Source organism: Lissotriton helveticus, chromosome 9 (assembly GCF_964261635.1).
Source record: "Lissotriton helveticus chromosome 9, aLisHel1.1, whole genome shotgun sequence".
Classification (NCBI taxonomy): Eukaryota; Metazoa; Chordata; class Amphibia; order Caudata; family Salamandridae; genus Lissotriton; species Lissotriton helveticus.
The window spans coordinates 172,509,332-172,528,960 of NC_136070.1; the positions used below are offsets into that span (position 1 = coordinate 172,509,332).

The window sequence follows — 19,629 nt, forward strand, 5'->3', positions numbered from 1 at the left end:
TCGGCATAGCACACAGCAGCCCAGAACTCCTGGACTCAAGCGATCCAACAGCCTCAGCCTCCCAAGTAGCTAGGATTACAGGCGCACGCCACTGCGCCCAGCGAAGGTAGGTCCCTGAATTGCAGTACTAGAGTTTTGCAAGCATCCGACGTCACTGTTATTTCACGTTCTCTTATTGGATATCTCATACTTACCCTTAGCAATAGAGTATCCAAAGCCCACATGTACAGTTGCGGCCATGTTTAAGAAGGGTTGCGAGCGCCAGAATCCCAGCACCGCCCATTCTCCCACCGGGCAATGATTTGTTTACCTGCAACTGAGGAACATAGCAAGACTGTTTAACTTGACTTACTGGAAACGATGTATAGGGTGAGTGGTGCAGGTTACTGACAGCTCTTCTAACACCAAACTACAGGTGGGGCCGTGTTGTTTTCCGGATAGATGCCGATTCAATGTTGCACTTACTCGACTCAACCTAGAAAGCGTCAGTATTACAATACAGATTCCATGCAATGTAACAGGCTGAGTTTTCTTTTCTTATGCTGTTGAGCTACGTTACATTGATTTATAACGCAAAACGGACACTCTCGCTTCAAAATGCACTGTGTAAAAACTTAATTTAGTCTTTGGTGGGTGAGCGTTACTTGTGCCGAAAAACACGTTAAGAAGAGGTTGACTGCAGGATGATTTAGCTTCTACTCTGCCATGATTTCTGTAGTTCAAAACAAAACCCACCAGTTTCAGCTTCTGCCGGAAGCGCTGCCCCGCGCTGCACGCTGGGAAGGGAGAGCCTAGGGCTGACTTTCTGATTGGCTCGCCTCTTTCTCGAGTGTTGTGGAGTTGAGTGAATGGCGGGATCAGGCTGACAGCGCTGCAGTGTGCCTGGAGGCATCATGAAGCTGCAGTGTGAGGTGGAGGTCGTTAACCGTATGCTGCCCACCTTCGGTATGAGGAACCGAGGCAAAGGGACACGTGCCGTGCTGTCCATCGGCAGACAGCATCTCCAGAGCACGTCCGGGGCCAGGAGTGCTGCTGTCTACTTGATGATCTGCACACTTAAAGATAAGGCGGGGTCCAAGTACAAGGTAAGGGCTTTGTCCAAGGGGCTTGGGTCGGCTGCAGGTTGTGCTGGGCTGAGAAGGGGGGTTACCAGAAAAACACTGACGAACGAAACTAGCACCGGTCTGTACACGGATCAGAAAAGTCACTCTTAATGTATAAGACAAGCTCGCTGATTACCATGGTTGACACTTGAGCGTGAGAAAAATCAGACCTTATCTTTCGGATAGGAATATGTTTCGGGTATAGAACTTGAACTTCAATCTTTGTGCTCCTGGACGCCTTCTAAATTTAGTGTAAACATAAACACTACTATTCTGTTTTATAAACTTAAAGCTACATAACTGCCTAGTTTTTGGTTTGTTTTTATGTGACGCGTTGACACTTTACTGCGAGCACAACAGATCATTTCCTTGTAATTAGATACATTTCTAATATATCCCTGCTGTGCAACATAATTGTCTGTAAGTAGCCTTAAAACAGCATCAGTGACAGTTCCAGCCTTATCGAGTCTGCACGATCTTTTGTAGTGCATCAGATATCGCTGTATTTCTCCACACCTACCAATCTCAGTAAACCACCCCTACGTTCTCAGTTCACTCCTGCAGCTATGGATACTCTGAAACCCTCATACATAATAAATGCAAAGCACATTGTGGTTAATATTTTTACTCTTCGTCCTACTGTTTTTTTTGGTTTTTTACCGAAGAACATGCCTTTATTTAAGGAGATGGCCACGTTACTCCACAAGTAACATTTTAATCCAAAATTATTTTGTGGGCTAATCTTGCTCGCGCTCTTAAAAAAAAAAATTACATAAAAGAGTAAGAACATTCATGTTTGAAGCTCTTGTATATGGTAAGAGAAATAACCTAACATATCCTGTAAGATAGTGATTCCTTTTAAATTGCGTACGCTTTCTATTTATATTAACATAGTAGGGTTTTAACTCCACTAAGTAAAAACTGTTGGTGCAGTATATGCAACAAAAATGGACGTGGAAATAGCTGCCTCCTTCCCAAACCTTTGCTTCCTTTGCTAGTGTGCTGCCATTCATTGCTGTGAATGGACAGTGAAGCGTTAATTTTTAGTAAGGGTGCTGCATTAATCCTCTTCATGCAGATGCACGTTGGGCACCTTGCAGTGCTAGCCACTGCATCCATTTAATGTATGAATGCTGAAGTTGCTTCCTGTTTAGTCTTGTTTTGAGGGCTTTTGGTTTCGCGCTGTCCAGGTTGATAGAAGGCAGTTTGTTCTCCAGCATATTTGGAGAGAATACCAGTTTAAAAAGGCAGCTATTTTGAACCCAGGATTCTATATGAAGGTAAACGTTATCCACTAATGCTCAAAGTGATGCCCATTTGTTGTGAATATGCAGAAAAGCCTTTACAAAGCCTTCTTTCAAATAAAGAGCAAACCTCTCAGAATTCAAGAGCAGCCTTCTTGCACAATATACAGATGTAACAGAACGAGCCAAAGAGGAGCTTCACCCTGCCAGTCCTTACATCAGTCCTGATGACTGCTCTCTATAGATTTAGCGCTTGGCGTGGACAATAAACTGCCCAACGGCACCAATATTACTGTGTACTAAGAATGTATTTTCCGTTTTTTCGACAGCTGATGGACTCTGATCATTTCTCCTAATTCCCATCACCTGGGTTTCCCACATCCAGTTGTAGACTTCGCTACCTACATTGGAGTGCAGCCCCTAGCTGAGCGACCTACAGCGAGAGTGAAAGATGAGTGTAAGAGAGTAGATTTGTTGGAGGGATAAATATAGGATTGTAAGAGAGGGTTGGTCAATGCCCAGGGTTTGGACCCAGGGAAAGGTAGACAGAGAGAGAGGCCTGACAGTGGAATAAGCTAGATAAGAGAACAAAATCTAGTGACTAACAATCACAGTGTAAACATAAATGTGGGCCCTTAAAATACCCCATGTATCATTTACCGCATTCTAAGCCTGTTGGTGTATTTCTTCATTATAAGGAGAGGTAATTATAAGGGACTTTAGAGAATGTGTGAGACGTGAGCAGAACAGAAATGCTTTTAAATAGTAGTGTGTATTGACAAAGCCAATAGTTTCTGATTTTGTTTAGTCGAAATGCTTTCTCCAGTTCGATTGACATACAGAACAAGTACAACACAACAGCAGCAGTGCAAGCTTCCCTCATGCATAGAACAGGTACATGGTTTCAGCAATGTACATTTCCTTACACGTGCACAGAAGGAGTACAAGCTAACCTCACACACAACTGATGTAGTTGGAGCACCAGCAGTGCACACTTCCAGATACATATGGGGCAGATGCAGTAGAGAAACCATCTGTGAAATCTTTAGTACAGACATGGTGAAGGTACCAGCAGTGCCCACTTTCTTACAGCCACAAACACAACAGGTATATTAGCACTTCATGCTTCTTCAGAGCAGGGTACGCTTCCCCCTCAACTTTCCCACACAGGTACTGCACAAGTGCCAACTGGGTATGTTTTGCTCACATAGAAGAAGCCAGCATCAGGCCAGTCCTCCCGCAGAACAGTAGCATCCTAGAATGTTTAAATTGTGAGGGTGGTCTAGACACAAAGGAGAATGAAAAATGAGTTATTTTTGAAGATTTATGTGCTTTCTAAGTTATATATTTACTAAGGTGCTAACATAATGCCTATATTTACTTTATAAATGGATGGAGAGCTAGACCAGTGCTGGTAAAATACTATAATATTGTCCATACAGTCCACAGGAGCTGAGAGGAGGCGAGACTTGCGGTCTGGGCACTTTGACTCGGCGAGTAAACTGATGGAACACTGACAGGATTCAGATGGGGTCTGGGCGCTGGATACTTTGGGGATGTTATGCATTTGACACAGTTGATTATGTTATATTTTCTTATTTAGTGCAACATCCACCCAGAGGCATCTAGGTGCTGCTGTGATACGGAGAGGAAAATTAGTCCAACTAGTTATTGAAAAGCCATGTTTTGAGAACCTTTCTGAAAGATAATCGATCTGATGAGAGCTTGATGTAAAGAGGAATAGAATTTCAAAATTTGGAAGCTCCCACCACAAAACTTCTTCCACTCGGTGAGGAAAGTTTAAACCTGGGGACAATCACATTTCTGGCAGAGCTGGAGCGGAGATACCTCTCTGGCTTGTACCAAGCAAATCTGTCTTGGAAGTATTTTGGACCAGAATAATGTAGTGCGTTAAAGTTGATACATAAGTCTTTGAATTTCTCTCTTTGTTTAACTGGAAGCCAATGAAGTTTCTGTAGGACAGATTTCGCTGACTGAAATTTGGGAATTCGTAATAACAACCTGCCTGCTGCATTCTGGAGAACTTGAAGCTTGTTAGCATACTGCAATTGTATGTTAAGATAAAGACCATTATAATAGTCTAGTCTAGACATAACTAAAGCAGTAACCACAGTTGTTTTGAAAATGTAAAAGATGCAGATATAGTTGCATTCAGTTGATCTCTCAGAACAAGCTTGTTATCCATCTGGACACCCAGATTCTATACCTTCGTAACTGGAGAGTGTAGGGAACCTAATTCCAGCAGCCAACATGCTGGCGTCCAAACAGAGGTGCCCTTCCCAAAAAGAAGAACCTCTGTTTGGCTGGAGGTCAGTTGTAGACCATTTTTGTCCATCCAGTCGTTGAACGCTAGCAGAGCAACTAGGTATGGAAAAAATGCTTGGGTGGAGGAAGGTGGGGGGGGAGGGGAGGTACAAGTAACAGGTGGAAAGTTGAAGGAAGCCATGGGGAGCTCACGTCAACTTGTGGAAATGCCCAAAGCCCTCTCTTCACATTTTAACAACAGACTATATCGGCTAGAGAACGGCAGGGTTAGTGCCTCGTGTATTGTTCTGTGTGCAAGCTGACTTGGTAAAATGGTCATATCAGGAAGGTTCAAGGTTTCTTTGAACAGTTTATTTAACTTCATGAAAATAAATACTTCTATAAAACTGGTGTATGTATGCCGTGTACTGATTTTGATGTGCTTTAGCACGATTTAGATCCATGGTCTGTTAAAACTCTATATTTATTGTCTTAGGCCTTTCAGGTCTAGAATGAGCTGTAAGGGCAGAGCTGATGGCAATGAACAGCAGGAAGAGAACATGCCTGTTTTAAAACATGCCTACGCTAAATGCCAACATTATATATCAATTTAAGTCCTTTCAAAGGGGGAAATAAAATGTACTTTACATCATAGGCACTGCATTTGTTTTAGTGAACAGATTAAACGTGGCTACGTTAATTGCTGCAGATTCTAGTGTAAAGGGGGATGCCAGATTGCCAGACACTATTATTATAGTCCAGGACTTTCATTTAAACAGTAAGTTGTCTTGGTTCGATTTTATTGGCTCAACATATGCGAAGACAAAGATTTTAAAGGAAAGCCCAGAGTAGAATACACGTTTGCTGCATTTGGAGCCAGCTATCTGTCTACCCTGAGTGAGCCATATGTTAGCACTGGATATGCAGATGTTAGATGCAGATATGAATTGCAGTTCCGCAAATTCATGGTTATATCCAAGAGGCGAAGTATGCTGTGAGCATTCAGGTCGCACTGTATTATTACCTATAGATGATCTTTCCCAAGAAGAGACGGATAGAATGTGCAGAGTGACAGTATCCAATCATTTTGTAGAAATGGTTTTCCAGCGAGAGGCCAGAATTGAATGGGCATTGACTATCCGTTTCTGATTTCTTTTTCAACGGACTGAAGAATAATTCTCTGAAAAGGCCCAGCAACGCGTATACACCTGTCCTCCGTCCCTTTCCAGTATACTTCTGCATATCAGGGTATCTGTTTTTCGAACTGTTGATATAAGGACAGGTCCTTATATGTCGTCTTAGTGTATGGATGTCTGTACATATGTTGATTTTTAAGTTCACAGATGTCTTTCACTGTGAAATGTCTGACCAGCCCTACCGGTTGTGTGTTGATTATGAGTCTGTGTAAACGTGCCTCTGTAATGTCTATGCATGGGTGCCTGACTTTTTGTTGGCATGGTAGTCTAAGGTATTTGGCCGTACTTATCTTAGAGTTTATTCACAATTGCACAGTCAAGGGCTTTGTTAATTCATGTTCTTCAAAGTTTTGCGGTTTCTTTCTCCGATTACCATTGCCTACCAAGCTTTTCACTCATAGTTGGGCAGTTATAACATACCATACTGTTATTAGTTACAGCTCATTGATTTGATATTGTGTGTAATGGAATAAGCCCTGGAACTGCTTTTATTTACTGTGTTTTTTTAGTTACAGGAGAACATAGACCAGTTCTTTACAAAGTTTGTGGAGGAAGGTAAAGCCACAGTTCGACTGAAAGAGCCTGCAGTGGATGTCTGCCTCAGTAAGGTACAAGTTCTGCATCTTTTCATTCTGCAACGTTCCTGTTTGCTTTTGACTGCGCACTTGTTAACAGTTGTCAAGTTTTTTAATCTTGATTTGGTAAAGTTCTTGTATCGTTTTGTGGCGTTTGCGTAACACTTTGTATGCCTGTTAAAGCCCGATCATTTTCTATGTGGTTGGGCAAGAGGCTACACACATCTTTATTTATGCATGGTTTGTAGACTGGGTATTTAGGGTTGAAAGTGTGAGAAGCACTTGGTGTCATTCAATATGCCTGCTTGTTGTTCATTAAAATTCCTGTCCATTTTTTAAAGGAATTTATGTCCCACTGTTTTGATTGCCACAAAACGAATGAGATTTCAGCCAGATTAGCTCAGTCAGGCGGTAGTTCTTAAATGTACTTATTTCTAAATTTAATGTGTAGGTCCAGCTAAGCTGGCTTCTCGGACAAGTAGTTCATGAGCAAATTGTAGCTCTCCAGCTACCTAGAAGTCATTCCTCTATGCTCAACATAATTCAACCAAACAATTGCTTCTAATTTAGTTGGCTAAGTGTATATTAAAATTGAAAAGCATGTATTCGAGACTGCAATTTGTTTTCATGAACACCTAATCTAATGTTTGGAGAAAAATGGTTGAGTATCCAAGATGTATATCTATATATTCACTGAGAAAACAAAGGTCTGGGGACATAGTTCGGTTCATGTTTTACCCACACAAAACCATAGAAATTCAGCAGTAATAGTTATACTTATAGCTATACTTATGATCGGAAATTATAAAGCGTGGCTTAAAGTTATTTAACGGCACAAGTTCTAGTTTCTTCAGATAAGTATAATTGTCACTGCTGAATTTCGCTGTAACCTTTGGTTTTTTTGCACGGTCTTTGGCTGCGATGGTTTGGGCAGTGGTGACTGGCCTGCAGCCAGGCTCTAAGGCAGCCCTCCCCCACCCCCATGCTCCATCCCCACGCTGCGAGGCGGGGGTATGGTGTGTGAGTGGGGGAGTTTTTGGTTTTTTTTGCCCATTGAGCTTCGAATCCACAGGTACTCGCATATCCGCATAGTATCATCGTCCCTAGATAGCTATATTTTTCTTTCTTTAATAACTCTTAAACTACTGAACTAATTTACACCAAATTACAAAAAGGCTTCTCTATGGACCAAGAGCTAGCTTTCTGTCAAATTTGGTGTAAATCCATTCAGCAGTTCGGGCTGTAGTTGTCTAAAAACTGCTAAATCCCCATAGACATTGCATGGGGAAAAACTGTCATTGGGCCCTTCTTTTTCTCTGCCACTGCTTGCCGAATCACCCCAAAACTTTCTACACAGCACCTAAAGTGAGTGGCAAACTACTTTTGAAAATTTTGTGAGGATTCGTCAAACTGAACTAAAGTTATTAACAAAAACCCCTTTGTCTATTGAAAACTATAACTACCTCCTGGCTATTGCCAGTAGGAAAAATAGACGTTTATATATGCATAATAAGTCTGCTTCCATTGTGCTGCCACACAGGGTTATTGCGTGATGCTGGGCACAGCCACCTGTGTAAGCAATTAATAAGAACTCTGCCATAGACTACTCATGGGTACTCGGGATGAGTGATATATATATATATATATATATATATATATATATATATATATATATATATATATATATATATATAATGCTCCAAATTTCCTCGAATTTAACAAAGAAATATCCGCACTCACGGGGGTAAATTCATCCAGGGTTGCTTTTATTGCAGACAAGACAGACGCCCTCGCGTTTCGGCAAACAGCCTTTCTCGATGTCAGTAGCCACTAGACATCGGCATGTTTTTAAACAGTATCAACACAGTAAAGGAAGGACTACTGGTTGGCTGACATTAACCAGCGCCATCTTAGAGTGGTGTATTTTTTGTTTGTAGATGTGATCACCTCCTTGTTTGCTATATTATAAAAAGCACACAATTTAAACCACACATCAATTCAAGTAATAGGAATTATGAATTGCAAATTATTTGCCATAATATCCCCAGGCAGTTTACAATATTAAACTAAACTGGATTACTCGATATTTTTTCGCAAAATTAAGCCGTGTATCGGCCATTGTCCTTCCTTGAATGTTATTCCTGTCTGTTTTTCAAATCAAGTCAACCCACTGACATTTTTGTTCTCTATATACATTAGCCTTTCTTATAGCTTATGTCAAATTTTAAAGCTCTTATTCTAAGTTCATTTTAACAAAGTCATATCATTACATTTACAAAGTTACATATGTATCAAGGTATCCTTCATAACCTCTACTGGATTTCAAAGCTTCAAAATGGTCTAATACCAAAACCATAAATTGAAACCAAATTGTAAATCAAATTTACAAGATTCAAGACTTAAATGATTCAACGTTTCAGTAACCCATACTACATATCCACAAACAGTTGTCCTTCTATATACATATATATATTTACACAAATATACATATGTACAGATATACACTCATATCAGTGGTGATATCATTAGTAAGGCCTTCAGTACTTCGTATGTTGTTACAGTTTCCTTATGCACCAATATGAACCATAAGGTCTTCGCCACTATTCATACCCCATGGTGTTTTTGTATGGAGGTCAATAATATACCTCTATTCTAATCTGCGAAGTTTCTTGAGCCTATCCCCTCCTCTGATATTGTCAGGGACTAAATCCAGTCCATAGCACAAGAGCAGATTTCGGTCGCTTTTGTGATATTCCGCAAAGTGTCTTGCGACCGGATATGCTTGGTCGATCTTGTCTATAGCCCTCATGTGCTCTAATATCCTGATTTTGAGAGGGTGCACCGTACTGCCGATGTAACGCAGCCCGCATGGGCAAACGAGGCAGTACACCACATACGGGGTGCTACAGGTAATAAACCTGTTGATTTTTCTGACCATACCAGTGTCTTGGATGGTATAAGTAAGCGTTCTTTTGCTATTACAGCATGCTTTACATTTATGACAGGGGAAGAAGCCCTTCATACTTCTCAGGGTGTTAGTTTTGGGAGTAACTTTCTCCAAGTGGCTCCGTACCAATTGGTCTCGAATAGACCTAGCCTTTTTAAATGTGACCAAGGGATGAATCGGGATATCTTCACCTATTACATTATCCGCTTTGAGGATATGCCAGTTCTTTCTCAGCATGTGTTTTAGGTGATTCGCTTCTGCCGAGTACGGGGTGATCAACCAGAATTTCCCTGTTTCAGTTCTCTTGTCCCTACTCTGGTCTAGTAGATTTTGTCTAGGTATGGCCCTTACCTTACTGAGTGTTTTGTCCAAAGTGATGGGATTATATCCTCTTACAGTGAACCTTTCTACACTAGCTGAGGCTGCAACTTCAAAATCACAATCGCGTGTACAATTTCTTCTGAGTCTAAGTAATTCCCCATAGGGGATACTTTGCACTAGTTTGGGAGGATGACTGCTTGTGGCATATAATATCGAATTGCCAGCAGTGGCTTTTCGATATAAAGAAGTTTCTATTTTGCCCTCCACAATTTGCACTCTCAGGTCTAAGTAGTCAACAGATGTTGGACTAATTGTCCCAGTAAAGTGCAGATTTAAATCATTTGCATTCAAGTTGGCGATGTAATGACGTGCAGTCTCCTCAGATCCTTGCCAAATGATAGATAAATCATCGATATATCGATGCCATTTTATCACTGAGCCACTATACACCTCGTCCTTGTAGGCTTTGGGCACCTGCTCCTCCCACCAGCCAACAAATAAATTCGCATAGCTGGGAGCGAAGCAGGTGCCCATCGCCGTACCAGACACCTGCTTGTAGTAATCATCCTCAAAGAGGAAAATGTTGTTATTTAAGCAGAAATGCAAAAAGTCAATCAACATACAATTGTGTTGCGCATATCTTAACTGTCTTGTTCTTAAATACTCAGTTACTGCTTCTATTCCCTTTGTGTGCTCAATGCAGGTGTAGAGGCTCGTTATGTCAAGTACAACAAGTAGGTAGTCGGATTCCCATTGTACATCTTGAATCTTTGTCAAAAAATCCTTTGTATCTTTCACATAGGAAGATAACTTAGTTACCAAGCTCGCCAGGAAAAAGTCAAGAAATCTTGAGACCTGTTCAGTCAGTCCTTGGACCGAGGAAACAATAGGTCTCCCAGGAGGATGCAGGTTGTCCTTATGGATCTTAGGAATGTGGTAGAAGGTGGGGCAAGTGGGGTTAGAGCTACGCAGATATAGGTGTTCTTCATTCCCAAGCATTCCTTTTTTATACCATTTACTGATTAGTTCATCGTATGCTTGGATGCTTTGTTGGTATGCCTTATGGGTGGTTTTCTGGTAACATCGCTCATCAGATAATTGTCTCATTGCCTCATGATGGTATTGTTCTCATGTCTGTACCACCACGTTTCCCCCTTTGTCCGAGGGCTTGATAATTATGGTATTATCAGTAGCCAATGTGTTTAATGCTATTTTCTCCTCCTGTGATAAGTTCATGCCACCACTACTAGTCCTCTGTTTTTTTCGGAATTGTAGGAGGTACTTTATCATAACCTCTGAGAAGGTGTCCAAAGCATCAAACGGCATCTGCGGGTTAAAAGTCGAGGTAGGTTTGTAAGGACTCTCTTCTTTATCCTGTTCGATTCCCACATTGATTGCTCGTTGCGCAACTTCCTGGCTGCCTGTAATATCCATAATTGTCTCATTTCTTAGATCCTCCAATGTTTCAATTCCTGTAAGATCCTTCACCGCAAGAGTGTCAGTTGCCGTGAGTCTTTTGCCTGGTTTCTTGGTTGCCTTTAAATGAGTTCTTGAAATACTTGTGAAGTTTCAGCTTTCTAACGAAACTAAAAAGATCAATTCTGGTCTGGGTATATTCCAGCCGAGTGTCCGGGCAGAATGTTAATCCGAGGCTAAGTACTTTTTGTTCTGAGTCGGTCAGTGGTCTCTCGGTTAGATTGACCACCGTTAAATTGGTGGCAGTTCCTATCCTCTGTTGTTCCGCCTCCGATTGGTCCAGGCTGTGCTTTTTGGTTGCCTGCTCTTCTTGTCCTCCAGCGTTTGTGCTTGCCTCTGGGGGCTTGTTCTTTCCCCCCCCGTAGCCAGGATTGTCTGATGACATGAAATTCGGTCTGAAAAGGGGTCTGTTTATTGAATCTACTCGCAACTTGTGTAGCTTGGTCGTCACTGGATTCATTGCCCGTCAGATCAGATTCCGATGTTTCCACAGTCTGAGTCGGTACTGTTGTTTTAGAGCTTAGCTCTTTACGCGACACATCAAATTTCCTCGCATAGGTCAGTACCCTGCCCTGCATATAATCCTTCTCGTCCCTCTGGAACTTCTCTTGTTTACGAGTTTTAATTTTCTGTTCCTATTTCAATAACCTAAATTTCATTTGTTCCATAGCTTCAGTTATTTTCTTTTCATCTTCCTCCTTGTGTAAATCCTCTTCCATCTGTTTAATTTCTGCTAATGCCTTGTATATATATGGATGGACGACCCCTGGAAAGGGTAAATAACTTTGTCTACCTAGGTTTGACGCTGAACGACAAAATGGGGTGGGACACCCAAATGTCTAGGGCTAATTTAGGGCTTTCACAGTCCGCGGGGGGAATCTTAGTGCAGAAAACTTGTGTGCATAAACTAGTGAGTGCACCGCTAGAAATATATAAGGTTCAAGCCAGATCTTCCACTCTCTATGGGGCGGAACTCTGGGGGCACCGACCAGCAATTGAGATCGGTGTTACTGAGAATAACTTCATTAGACAGTTGCTTTCTCTACCAAAAAACACACCGTTAATTCCACTAAGGCTGGATCTAAACTTGAGGCCAATTGCAGAAGCAATTGCCTCTCGCTCACTTCTCTATTGGCGAAGATTGTGGAGTGTCCCGGAGCTTGAGAGCTATAGAGAAGAACTGAAGACCGTGATGGCCTGTCAGGGTGTAGGCAGGATACAGTGGTTATCATTCATAAGGGGGCAGGCGACCAGGATTGGCATGGACAACCTGTGGTCCAATCCGGAGGCCGCATGCCAAGCTACCTCGAGACAAACCCTGGCTGAGACCATAAAACACCATAATCTACAGGAAGCTCTCCAATCAGCCAGGCCCTCCAGTCTTACCGATAGTTTCTTAGATCTTAAGAACGTTTACAGCTTTGAGAAGGAACTAGATATGATTGAACCGGTTCTAGCAAAGAAACTGTATCTACAGTTTAGATACGACACACTGCCTCTGCACTCATACACAGACAAATGGAAAGAGGGTCCAGCTCGCCCCTGCCCAGGTTGCGAAAACCCTAACGAGACCTTAATGCATGTAATCTTGTTCTGTCCTGCCTACTCCAACAGTAGAAATAAATGGATTATACAGCTATGTGTGAACCTGGGAGTTAGGAATTATCTAGAGTTTTTTAGAATTTTAAAATCCGATACCAATGCACTAATAGTTACAGCCATTGCTAAGTTCTTGTTTTCTATGTGGTTAACAAGACGGAGAATGTTTCGGAAGTAACAAAGCCTCCTGGTTTGTTGTTAGATAACTCTCCCAGGAAAACTTTGGGTTTCTATTGTATTTTAACCTTTTAATCTGTTAATATATAATTTATTGTCTTAAATATCTTAACGGGACTCCACAACCAAATGAAAACTTATGGACTATGTATATGAACTAGGATGTAACATGTGTATTATTTTATTGCTTAAAACGTGTTTTTTTTCTTTGTTGTACTTTTATGGATCATAAACAAACCGAAAGAAAGTTTAGAATGAATGAATATATATAATGAAATGTGACATTTATAGAGCGCGAACTGTCGCTCCCAAAGGAGCCTCCTGGCACTATACAGATAACGGGCATACTGGTGAAGAGTTAAGGCCTAGATGAAGGTAAGGCAGGATTTGTCACTTATTCCATAGATCCAGGTCTTTAGAGCTTTCCTGAACTGTATTTCTGATACAATCGTTCTCAATTTGTCAGGCATAAGATTCCAAGTTGTGCACCTAATACTGTAGCAGTCTTCCCTCCCCTGGTTTTAAGTTGAAAGCCAGGCAGTTTGAGGAGGTTAAATGTAAGGCCTGGTAACAGAAGTGACCAGGACTCCAGCGTGCACCAACAATGATTTAAATTCTCCAATCAAAAGTATATAGTGTTTTAGTCACACATTTAATCAAAATTCATTGTATAGCTTCACCAATTGTATAACATTTCAAGTGAATATCATGGAAATAGTCCAACAAATAATTGATATAGCCAAATATAAGATACACAAATTACACAAAAATAAATTACATCTCAAATTGCATAAACCCAATGCATTTCGGGGCTTGTGCCCCTTCGTCAGTTTGAGGAGGTTAGCAGATGTAGATCTAAGTGTCCTCATTGTGGTGTATGGTGTGAATCTCGTAGAGAGATATTCTGGTCCAATTTGGCGGGTAGCTCTGAAGGTTATGACCAAGAGTTTGAATAAAATTCTCTTATGTAGCCGGAGCCAATGAAGAGTTTTCAGAGCCTCTGATGCTGATGACCTGCATGGAAGTTTCAAAACCAGTCTAGCAGCTGGACCCCACACCAACCCACTGGGGTGTTTTAATTTTTATTTTACTGCTGCTGTTCGAATAATATGGGCTCACTAGAGGACATTTATCGCGGCACTACAAGTACCAGCAGGCTGCAAGCGCGGCCACGCCCACTGGGGCAGGTCCTTTGAAGATAAAAGTGCACGCGAAGTTTCCATCAATGAACAAGCAATTAGCCATTGATAAAGGGACAGAACTCCCGAAACCGGTCTGGCTGAAATTATCATGAGGATGGCTTCCTGATGCTTGCCTGCATGCTGCTGCTTTGAATAAATATGGACCAAATTACGTACCTTGTGGCTTCCTCCTTTGGAGCTAAACCTTCGTTGTGCATATATATATATATATATATATATATATATATAATCTCTTTAGAGAGTGGGGTATGTCTATTTGAGTGATAAATCATGCAGCATTGGGGTGGCTTATTACTCATATTATTACCTTGATGCTAGAAAACATTGCATCAGTGGCTAAGTAATTACCCTTATTGCCTTGTAGAGGCATTCCAAATTGATAACGCAGTTTTACATTTATTGCTGCCATTTTAAAATGTGCACTCCATTTAAATGTTATGATTATATGCCAGTGAACAGCAATAAATGAGCTGAGGTCTCTCAAGTAATTTAGTGTCCTGCTACAAATGTGGATTTGACTGCCTTAGCACTCAATTGTGCAAATGTGCTTGGTCGTTTACACTGTTATAGGCTACTGCCTCTGGTTTTAAGAAGTTGTGAGTGTGATTTCCATATAAGATAGGTTTTTAATTTGCCAGGATTAATATCCGTTTTTTCCAGCTTGTGATATGAAGGACAGAGGCATTTCTGTTTGCAGCAAAGTTTCTTTATTTTAATTCATGCGACAAGGACAGCCGACACGTGTTTCGCCCCCTCTTGGCGATTTGCGCCGGGGCTTTCTCAAGGCTAAATGGATTAATTCACGTCGAGAATTCTTGTTTCAAGATATTTACATTCTCCGTAATATAAAAATATAATTCTTCAATAAAAAGACATTTCTATTTAGGCTAATGCCTATGGTCCTGAAATCCTCCCGGCATGGCAATTCCTGGGTCTGCTTCGGAGCAGACCCAGGAATTGCCATGCCGGGAGGATTTCAGGACCATAGGCATTAGCCTAAATAGAAATGTCTTTTTATTGAAGAATTATATTTTTATATTACGGAGAATGTAAATATCTTGAAACAAGAATTCTCGACGTGAATTAATCCATTTAGCCTTGAGAAAGCCCCGGCGCAAATCGCCAAGAGGGGGCGAAACACGTGTCGGCTGTCCTTGTCGCATGAATTAAAATAAAGAAACTTTGCTGCAAACAGAAATGCCTCTGTCCTTCATATCACAAGCTGGAAAAAACGGATATTAATCCTGGCAAATTAAAAACCTATCTTATATGGAAATCACACTCACAACTTCTTAAAATTGTTTCCCTAACCCTGAAGCCCAAGAGGTCCAGAGCTTCGAGTGTGTTTCCATCCACTAACTAACCACACTTATTCAAGTGTTGTCTAAAGCCTTGAAATCCTTGGGCCTTCGCTACTTTATTCGCTACTGCCTCTGGTGTAGAGAGGAACAGCACAACCAATGTCCTGGAACTATGAATGCTTATTGGACTAGAATTGTACACAAAATATCAGATTCAAAAATGAATAAATTGTGCCTGGTCACCAGTAGTTGGGTTTCTAATGTGGTCATTAACAAAAAAAATAACCGCGCCAGTGACGTTATTTTTGTCTGCATATAAACTTTTCATTTGTTTCATCAATGCATGTTTTAGGGTTACTGCTTAACACTAGACATTGGCCACCAAAGCATGGACTTGTCAATTTTCTCAATTGATTTAAATCTCTGAAAAACGTTGCTACCGCCAACAATGTTCCTGTTTTTGGCCCATGCTTTTCATTGGTTGTCTCCATTTCACTTGGCAACAGTGTAAACATATGTGGGCCAGACTCATCTGACTGGGCTAATTCCTCTTTTGCACTTTGCCAATTTACACTGTTTTTCCTCTGATTACTCCTTCAAAAGATGCTGGGAAAGTGCAACACACTCCTACCATTTCTTCAAAATCTTGTCCTTAATTAAATGACACATTCTGACCTTACGTACTGCATGCCATATATCCATTCGTGGTTGTTTTAGACTTTGAAGGTGATTGTGTCCTCAAGATAAATGCCACAGATCGTTGAAAATGTCACTCTCTTGCTTTACCTCAAATTTGGCCTGATCTAAAAGCTAATATCTCTTACGAGAGAGGAATGGTTATGCTGTGGTGATGTTGTGGAATTTGCTATATGGAGTCCATCTATAAACCTATAAATCGCTACTCTGATTTTCTGAAACAACCCATTTTGTTAAACAGAATCTTTTTTGCAGCTTCTATCTCAAGAAAGCAATTCTTATTTTTGAGAAGAATTGCACAGCCATCTACCTAAACCCCTTAAGCAGTGCACTCAAATATTTGATACAAGAAAATCTGGTGCAGTGAATAAATTGCCTTGTATTATTTGGGGATCCTGACCGATGCATGGTAGTGCCAACAGAGATCCTAACTAGCCTTCTAGTATATGGTACAGAAAAGAAGGTCACAGTGGAAACCTGATTTTAAATACACGTACGTCGAACTTAATCCAAATGCATTAAATAATTCAAACGTCACTGTAAAGACTGATGATTTTTTGTGATTTAATTAACATCACAGAAATGGGATTAATCCGACCATAAGAATATGCGAACAATCAACATTAATACAATATTGGTGCTCAGAATAAGAAGGGAGGGAGGGAGTGAGTGCTCAGGGAAAATTTAGTGATTGTGTGATGGAACAGAAAGGTAATGTGGTTCAAATACATCCAAGTTTCTAAACCCAATCCGGTCTTTTACTTGACAAAACAATGTAAACATTAACATTACATTCTAGGTATAGATAAACACGTCTTTGTTGCCTATGATTGATACGGATCACAATATGTCAACGTTTTGACCACTGTAATCATAAAGGTAGCTTCATCCTTATTGGGGGGGGGGGGGGGGGGTCTTTATCAGTACTCAAAGAAATAGTGAAGGAGAGGAAGAAGCACCTAAAAGTAAGTAAATCTCAAATTTGGTGACGTTGATAGCAAAGCAATGCTGTGTATAAACAATATTCAGAGGTTACTACCATTTAGATGACAGCATGAACAATCCGGCTGTGTTTTGAAGCTCAAGGCCCCGTATGCTCCTAAAAAGAGTCGGAGACGTAGAAAGAATGTCAAAGAATGACCCACAGATACACAAAACCGTAGTAATGTTAAAGTGATTATAAATTACTCACTAGGGAAATGGAACTGAATTCCAGTAAATTAGAGTGATGGGTGCCACAAATACACCGCGATATCCGGACTGGGTTGATTAGTAACCTACAAAGTATATACGGCCAAGAAATGCTTAAAACCATATCAATCTCACCTGGATGGGTGGAACCGGCCACATATACCAAGCAGAGTGAGTTCTTGTGAAGGCCTCCTCCTCCGCCCCTATTGCGGTCTTGCTCTTGTGCCATCCGGAGATGATCGTTGGCCCCTGCTACTGAGACCTTACAAGAGGAACGTCTGGGGCCCCCTACCTGTTTGGTGGCGAGCATGGGCCGAGACAAGCCAGCCAAGACCCCGGCCACCCAGACCAAAATGGACCGCTTCACCACCACGGACTCCGGGGAGACTGGGAGAACCGTGGATCGAGAAGCCCCACCGGCTGCAGACCTGTCTACCATCTTTGAGGCCATCCATGCCTCACAATCCTCCGTGGAGGGCAAGATTGCGGAAGTCCGGGTTGACATGACCCTGATCCGACAGGACCTTCAAAAAACCACAGCCCGGATCAAAGAGACCGAATCCCGAATTTCCATCGTGGAAGACGACGTCCAGCAGCTTAAGGGACAGGTCGCCAGTCTCCAATCTCACACCCAGGAACTGCACCGGCAGGCAGAGGACGCAGAAAGTAGGTCCTGCCGCAACAACCTTCGCCTGGTAGGGTTTCCAGAGGGGGTGGAACAGGGCCTTACAGTGGACCTCATGGAGAAGTGGCTGCGCTCGAGGGTCCCCGAGGACTCCCTCTCGCAGTGATTCGCTATCGAGCAGGCACACTGCTCCCTTGCTCCTAAACCGCCCCTGGGAGCGGCACCCAGGCCGATCATAATGCAAATTCTCAACTTTAAAGACTGCAACTCTAGTTTGGCGAAGTCGAACAAAAACGACGTGCCCTTAACATACAATATAGGCTCCTCTATCCGGCACGTCTGCGAGTGGTGTTCCCCAACAAGACCCTATTCTTTGACACTCCTGAGGAAGCTTGGTCCTGGGCCACGGAGGAATGTCCCCTGCGGGCCAACGACTGAAATTCTTCACCCAGTGGTGCGGATGGTGGGCCCGCCCACCAGGAGATTCCTGGTCCCCGGCCCCAGCGCAACGCTCCCGTAGGCGCCGTGGCCAGAGGCAAGCCCGATCGGATTCCCCGCTGGGTCCCTCTCAGCAGCCGATGCCGCTCCCTGGTGAACCTCTGGTTGTTAGGCGGTCTGGCTCCTCCGGCCATCTGGACCCTGGGGGTGCCTCGCCTCATACTTCGCTTCTGGACCTCCAGGACACAGATCTATCACGTAGCCCGACGCTTCTCAGGGACCCTGCATGAGCTCTTCTCTGCCTGCCGGCCTGGCTCCGTAGCCGGAGGTGGCACATCAGCTCATCACTGCTTCAACTCCCGACGGACTCGTTTCCCCATTCCCATGCATTTTAGTTTGGTCCTTTGCTAGTTTTCCACTGTTAGGGCGACAGATGCTTCCGTTCCCAAAGTATACTATCAACTGATTTAAAAACCACCCATTGGGCTCATGTCCTGCATCCTGTATTAAATGAGGTTAATCGTGCCGTGCTTCCCCTAGATCTAAAAACAGTTGGTGCCACGATGAAAAAAGGGGGCCACAGGGGCAGAACAGTCTACTCACCGCCGGCTGCTCCGGTGTGACACAGAGCCAACTCGGCCGCAGTACCGGTGTCTATTTAAAACGAGCAGAGACGCGTGCACGTATGTCGCGCGGCTCAGAAGTCGCTCGATGCTAGCTATAACATCACGTGATTCATAGTGGTTAGAAGACCATAGTAAAAAGACAGGCTATTCTCTGTGTCAGAAAATAAAGTAAAATGAATGGCAACTATGGCTATGAAGTAAATAACATAATGGGCATTAAATGCTGGTTGTGTATACTAGATCAAAAGGATGTCTCATTGTGTAAATGAACATGAATTTCGTGGGGGTACCTGTCCACTCTAGTGGCGCACAGTATGTATATAGGACACATTGCATGATAGGTAGATAACATTTATAGCACTTTGCAAATCCTGAAGTATCATTGATATTGAAATCCTGATGTTACAAATGCATTTGCTGTACAATCAAAACAACCCATAGTCTGATAAACACCTCTGTTTGGTACATTTCATCACAGAATCATTTAATAACTTTTTAATCCAAATGTCATAGGCGTGGTTTAGGCATATAGAGAGGTTTAGTACAAAGTAGAGAAAGAGCTGGCCTAATTGGAACAGTATGAATGACCAATCGGTACAGGTGCCAGGGGAAGACCTGACATAGCAATATTCTGTTCAGGTAAAATC

The 19,629-nt window shown here is 42.2% G+C and overlaps 1 protein-coding gene across 3 annotated transcripts in view; it reads left to right on the top strand.

Annotated features, from left to right (window-relative positions):
• Nucleotides 1-216: 216 nt before the first annotated feature.
• The window catches only part of LRR1 (leucine rich repeat protein 1), a 55,268-nt gene continuing 35,855 nt past the window's right edge, over nucleotides 217-19,629 (top strand). The window contains exons 1-2 of one of the 3 annotated variants that reach the window (XM_078659698.1): nucleotides 217-369; nucleotides 6,318-6,416. In XM_078659698.1, coding sequence (XP_078515824.1) covers nucleotides 361-369; nucleotides 6,318-6,416 — 108 coding nt within the window. In that variant the 5' untranslated portion in view covers nucleotides 217-360. Of the gene's footprint in view, nucleotides 370-795; nucleotides 1,086-6,317; nucleotides 6,417-19,629 lie in introns of those variants that run through there. The other 2 variants (XM_078659699.1, XM_078659697.1) reach the window with 2 other exon arrangements.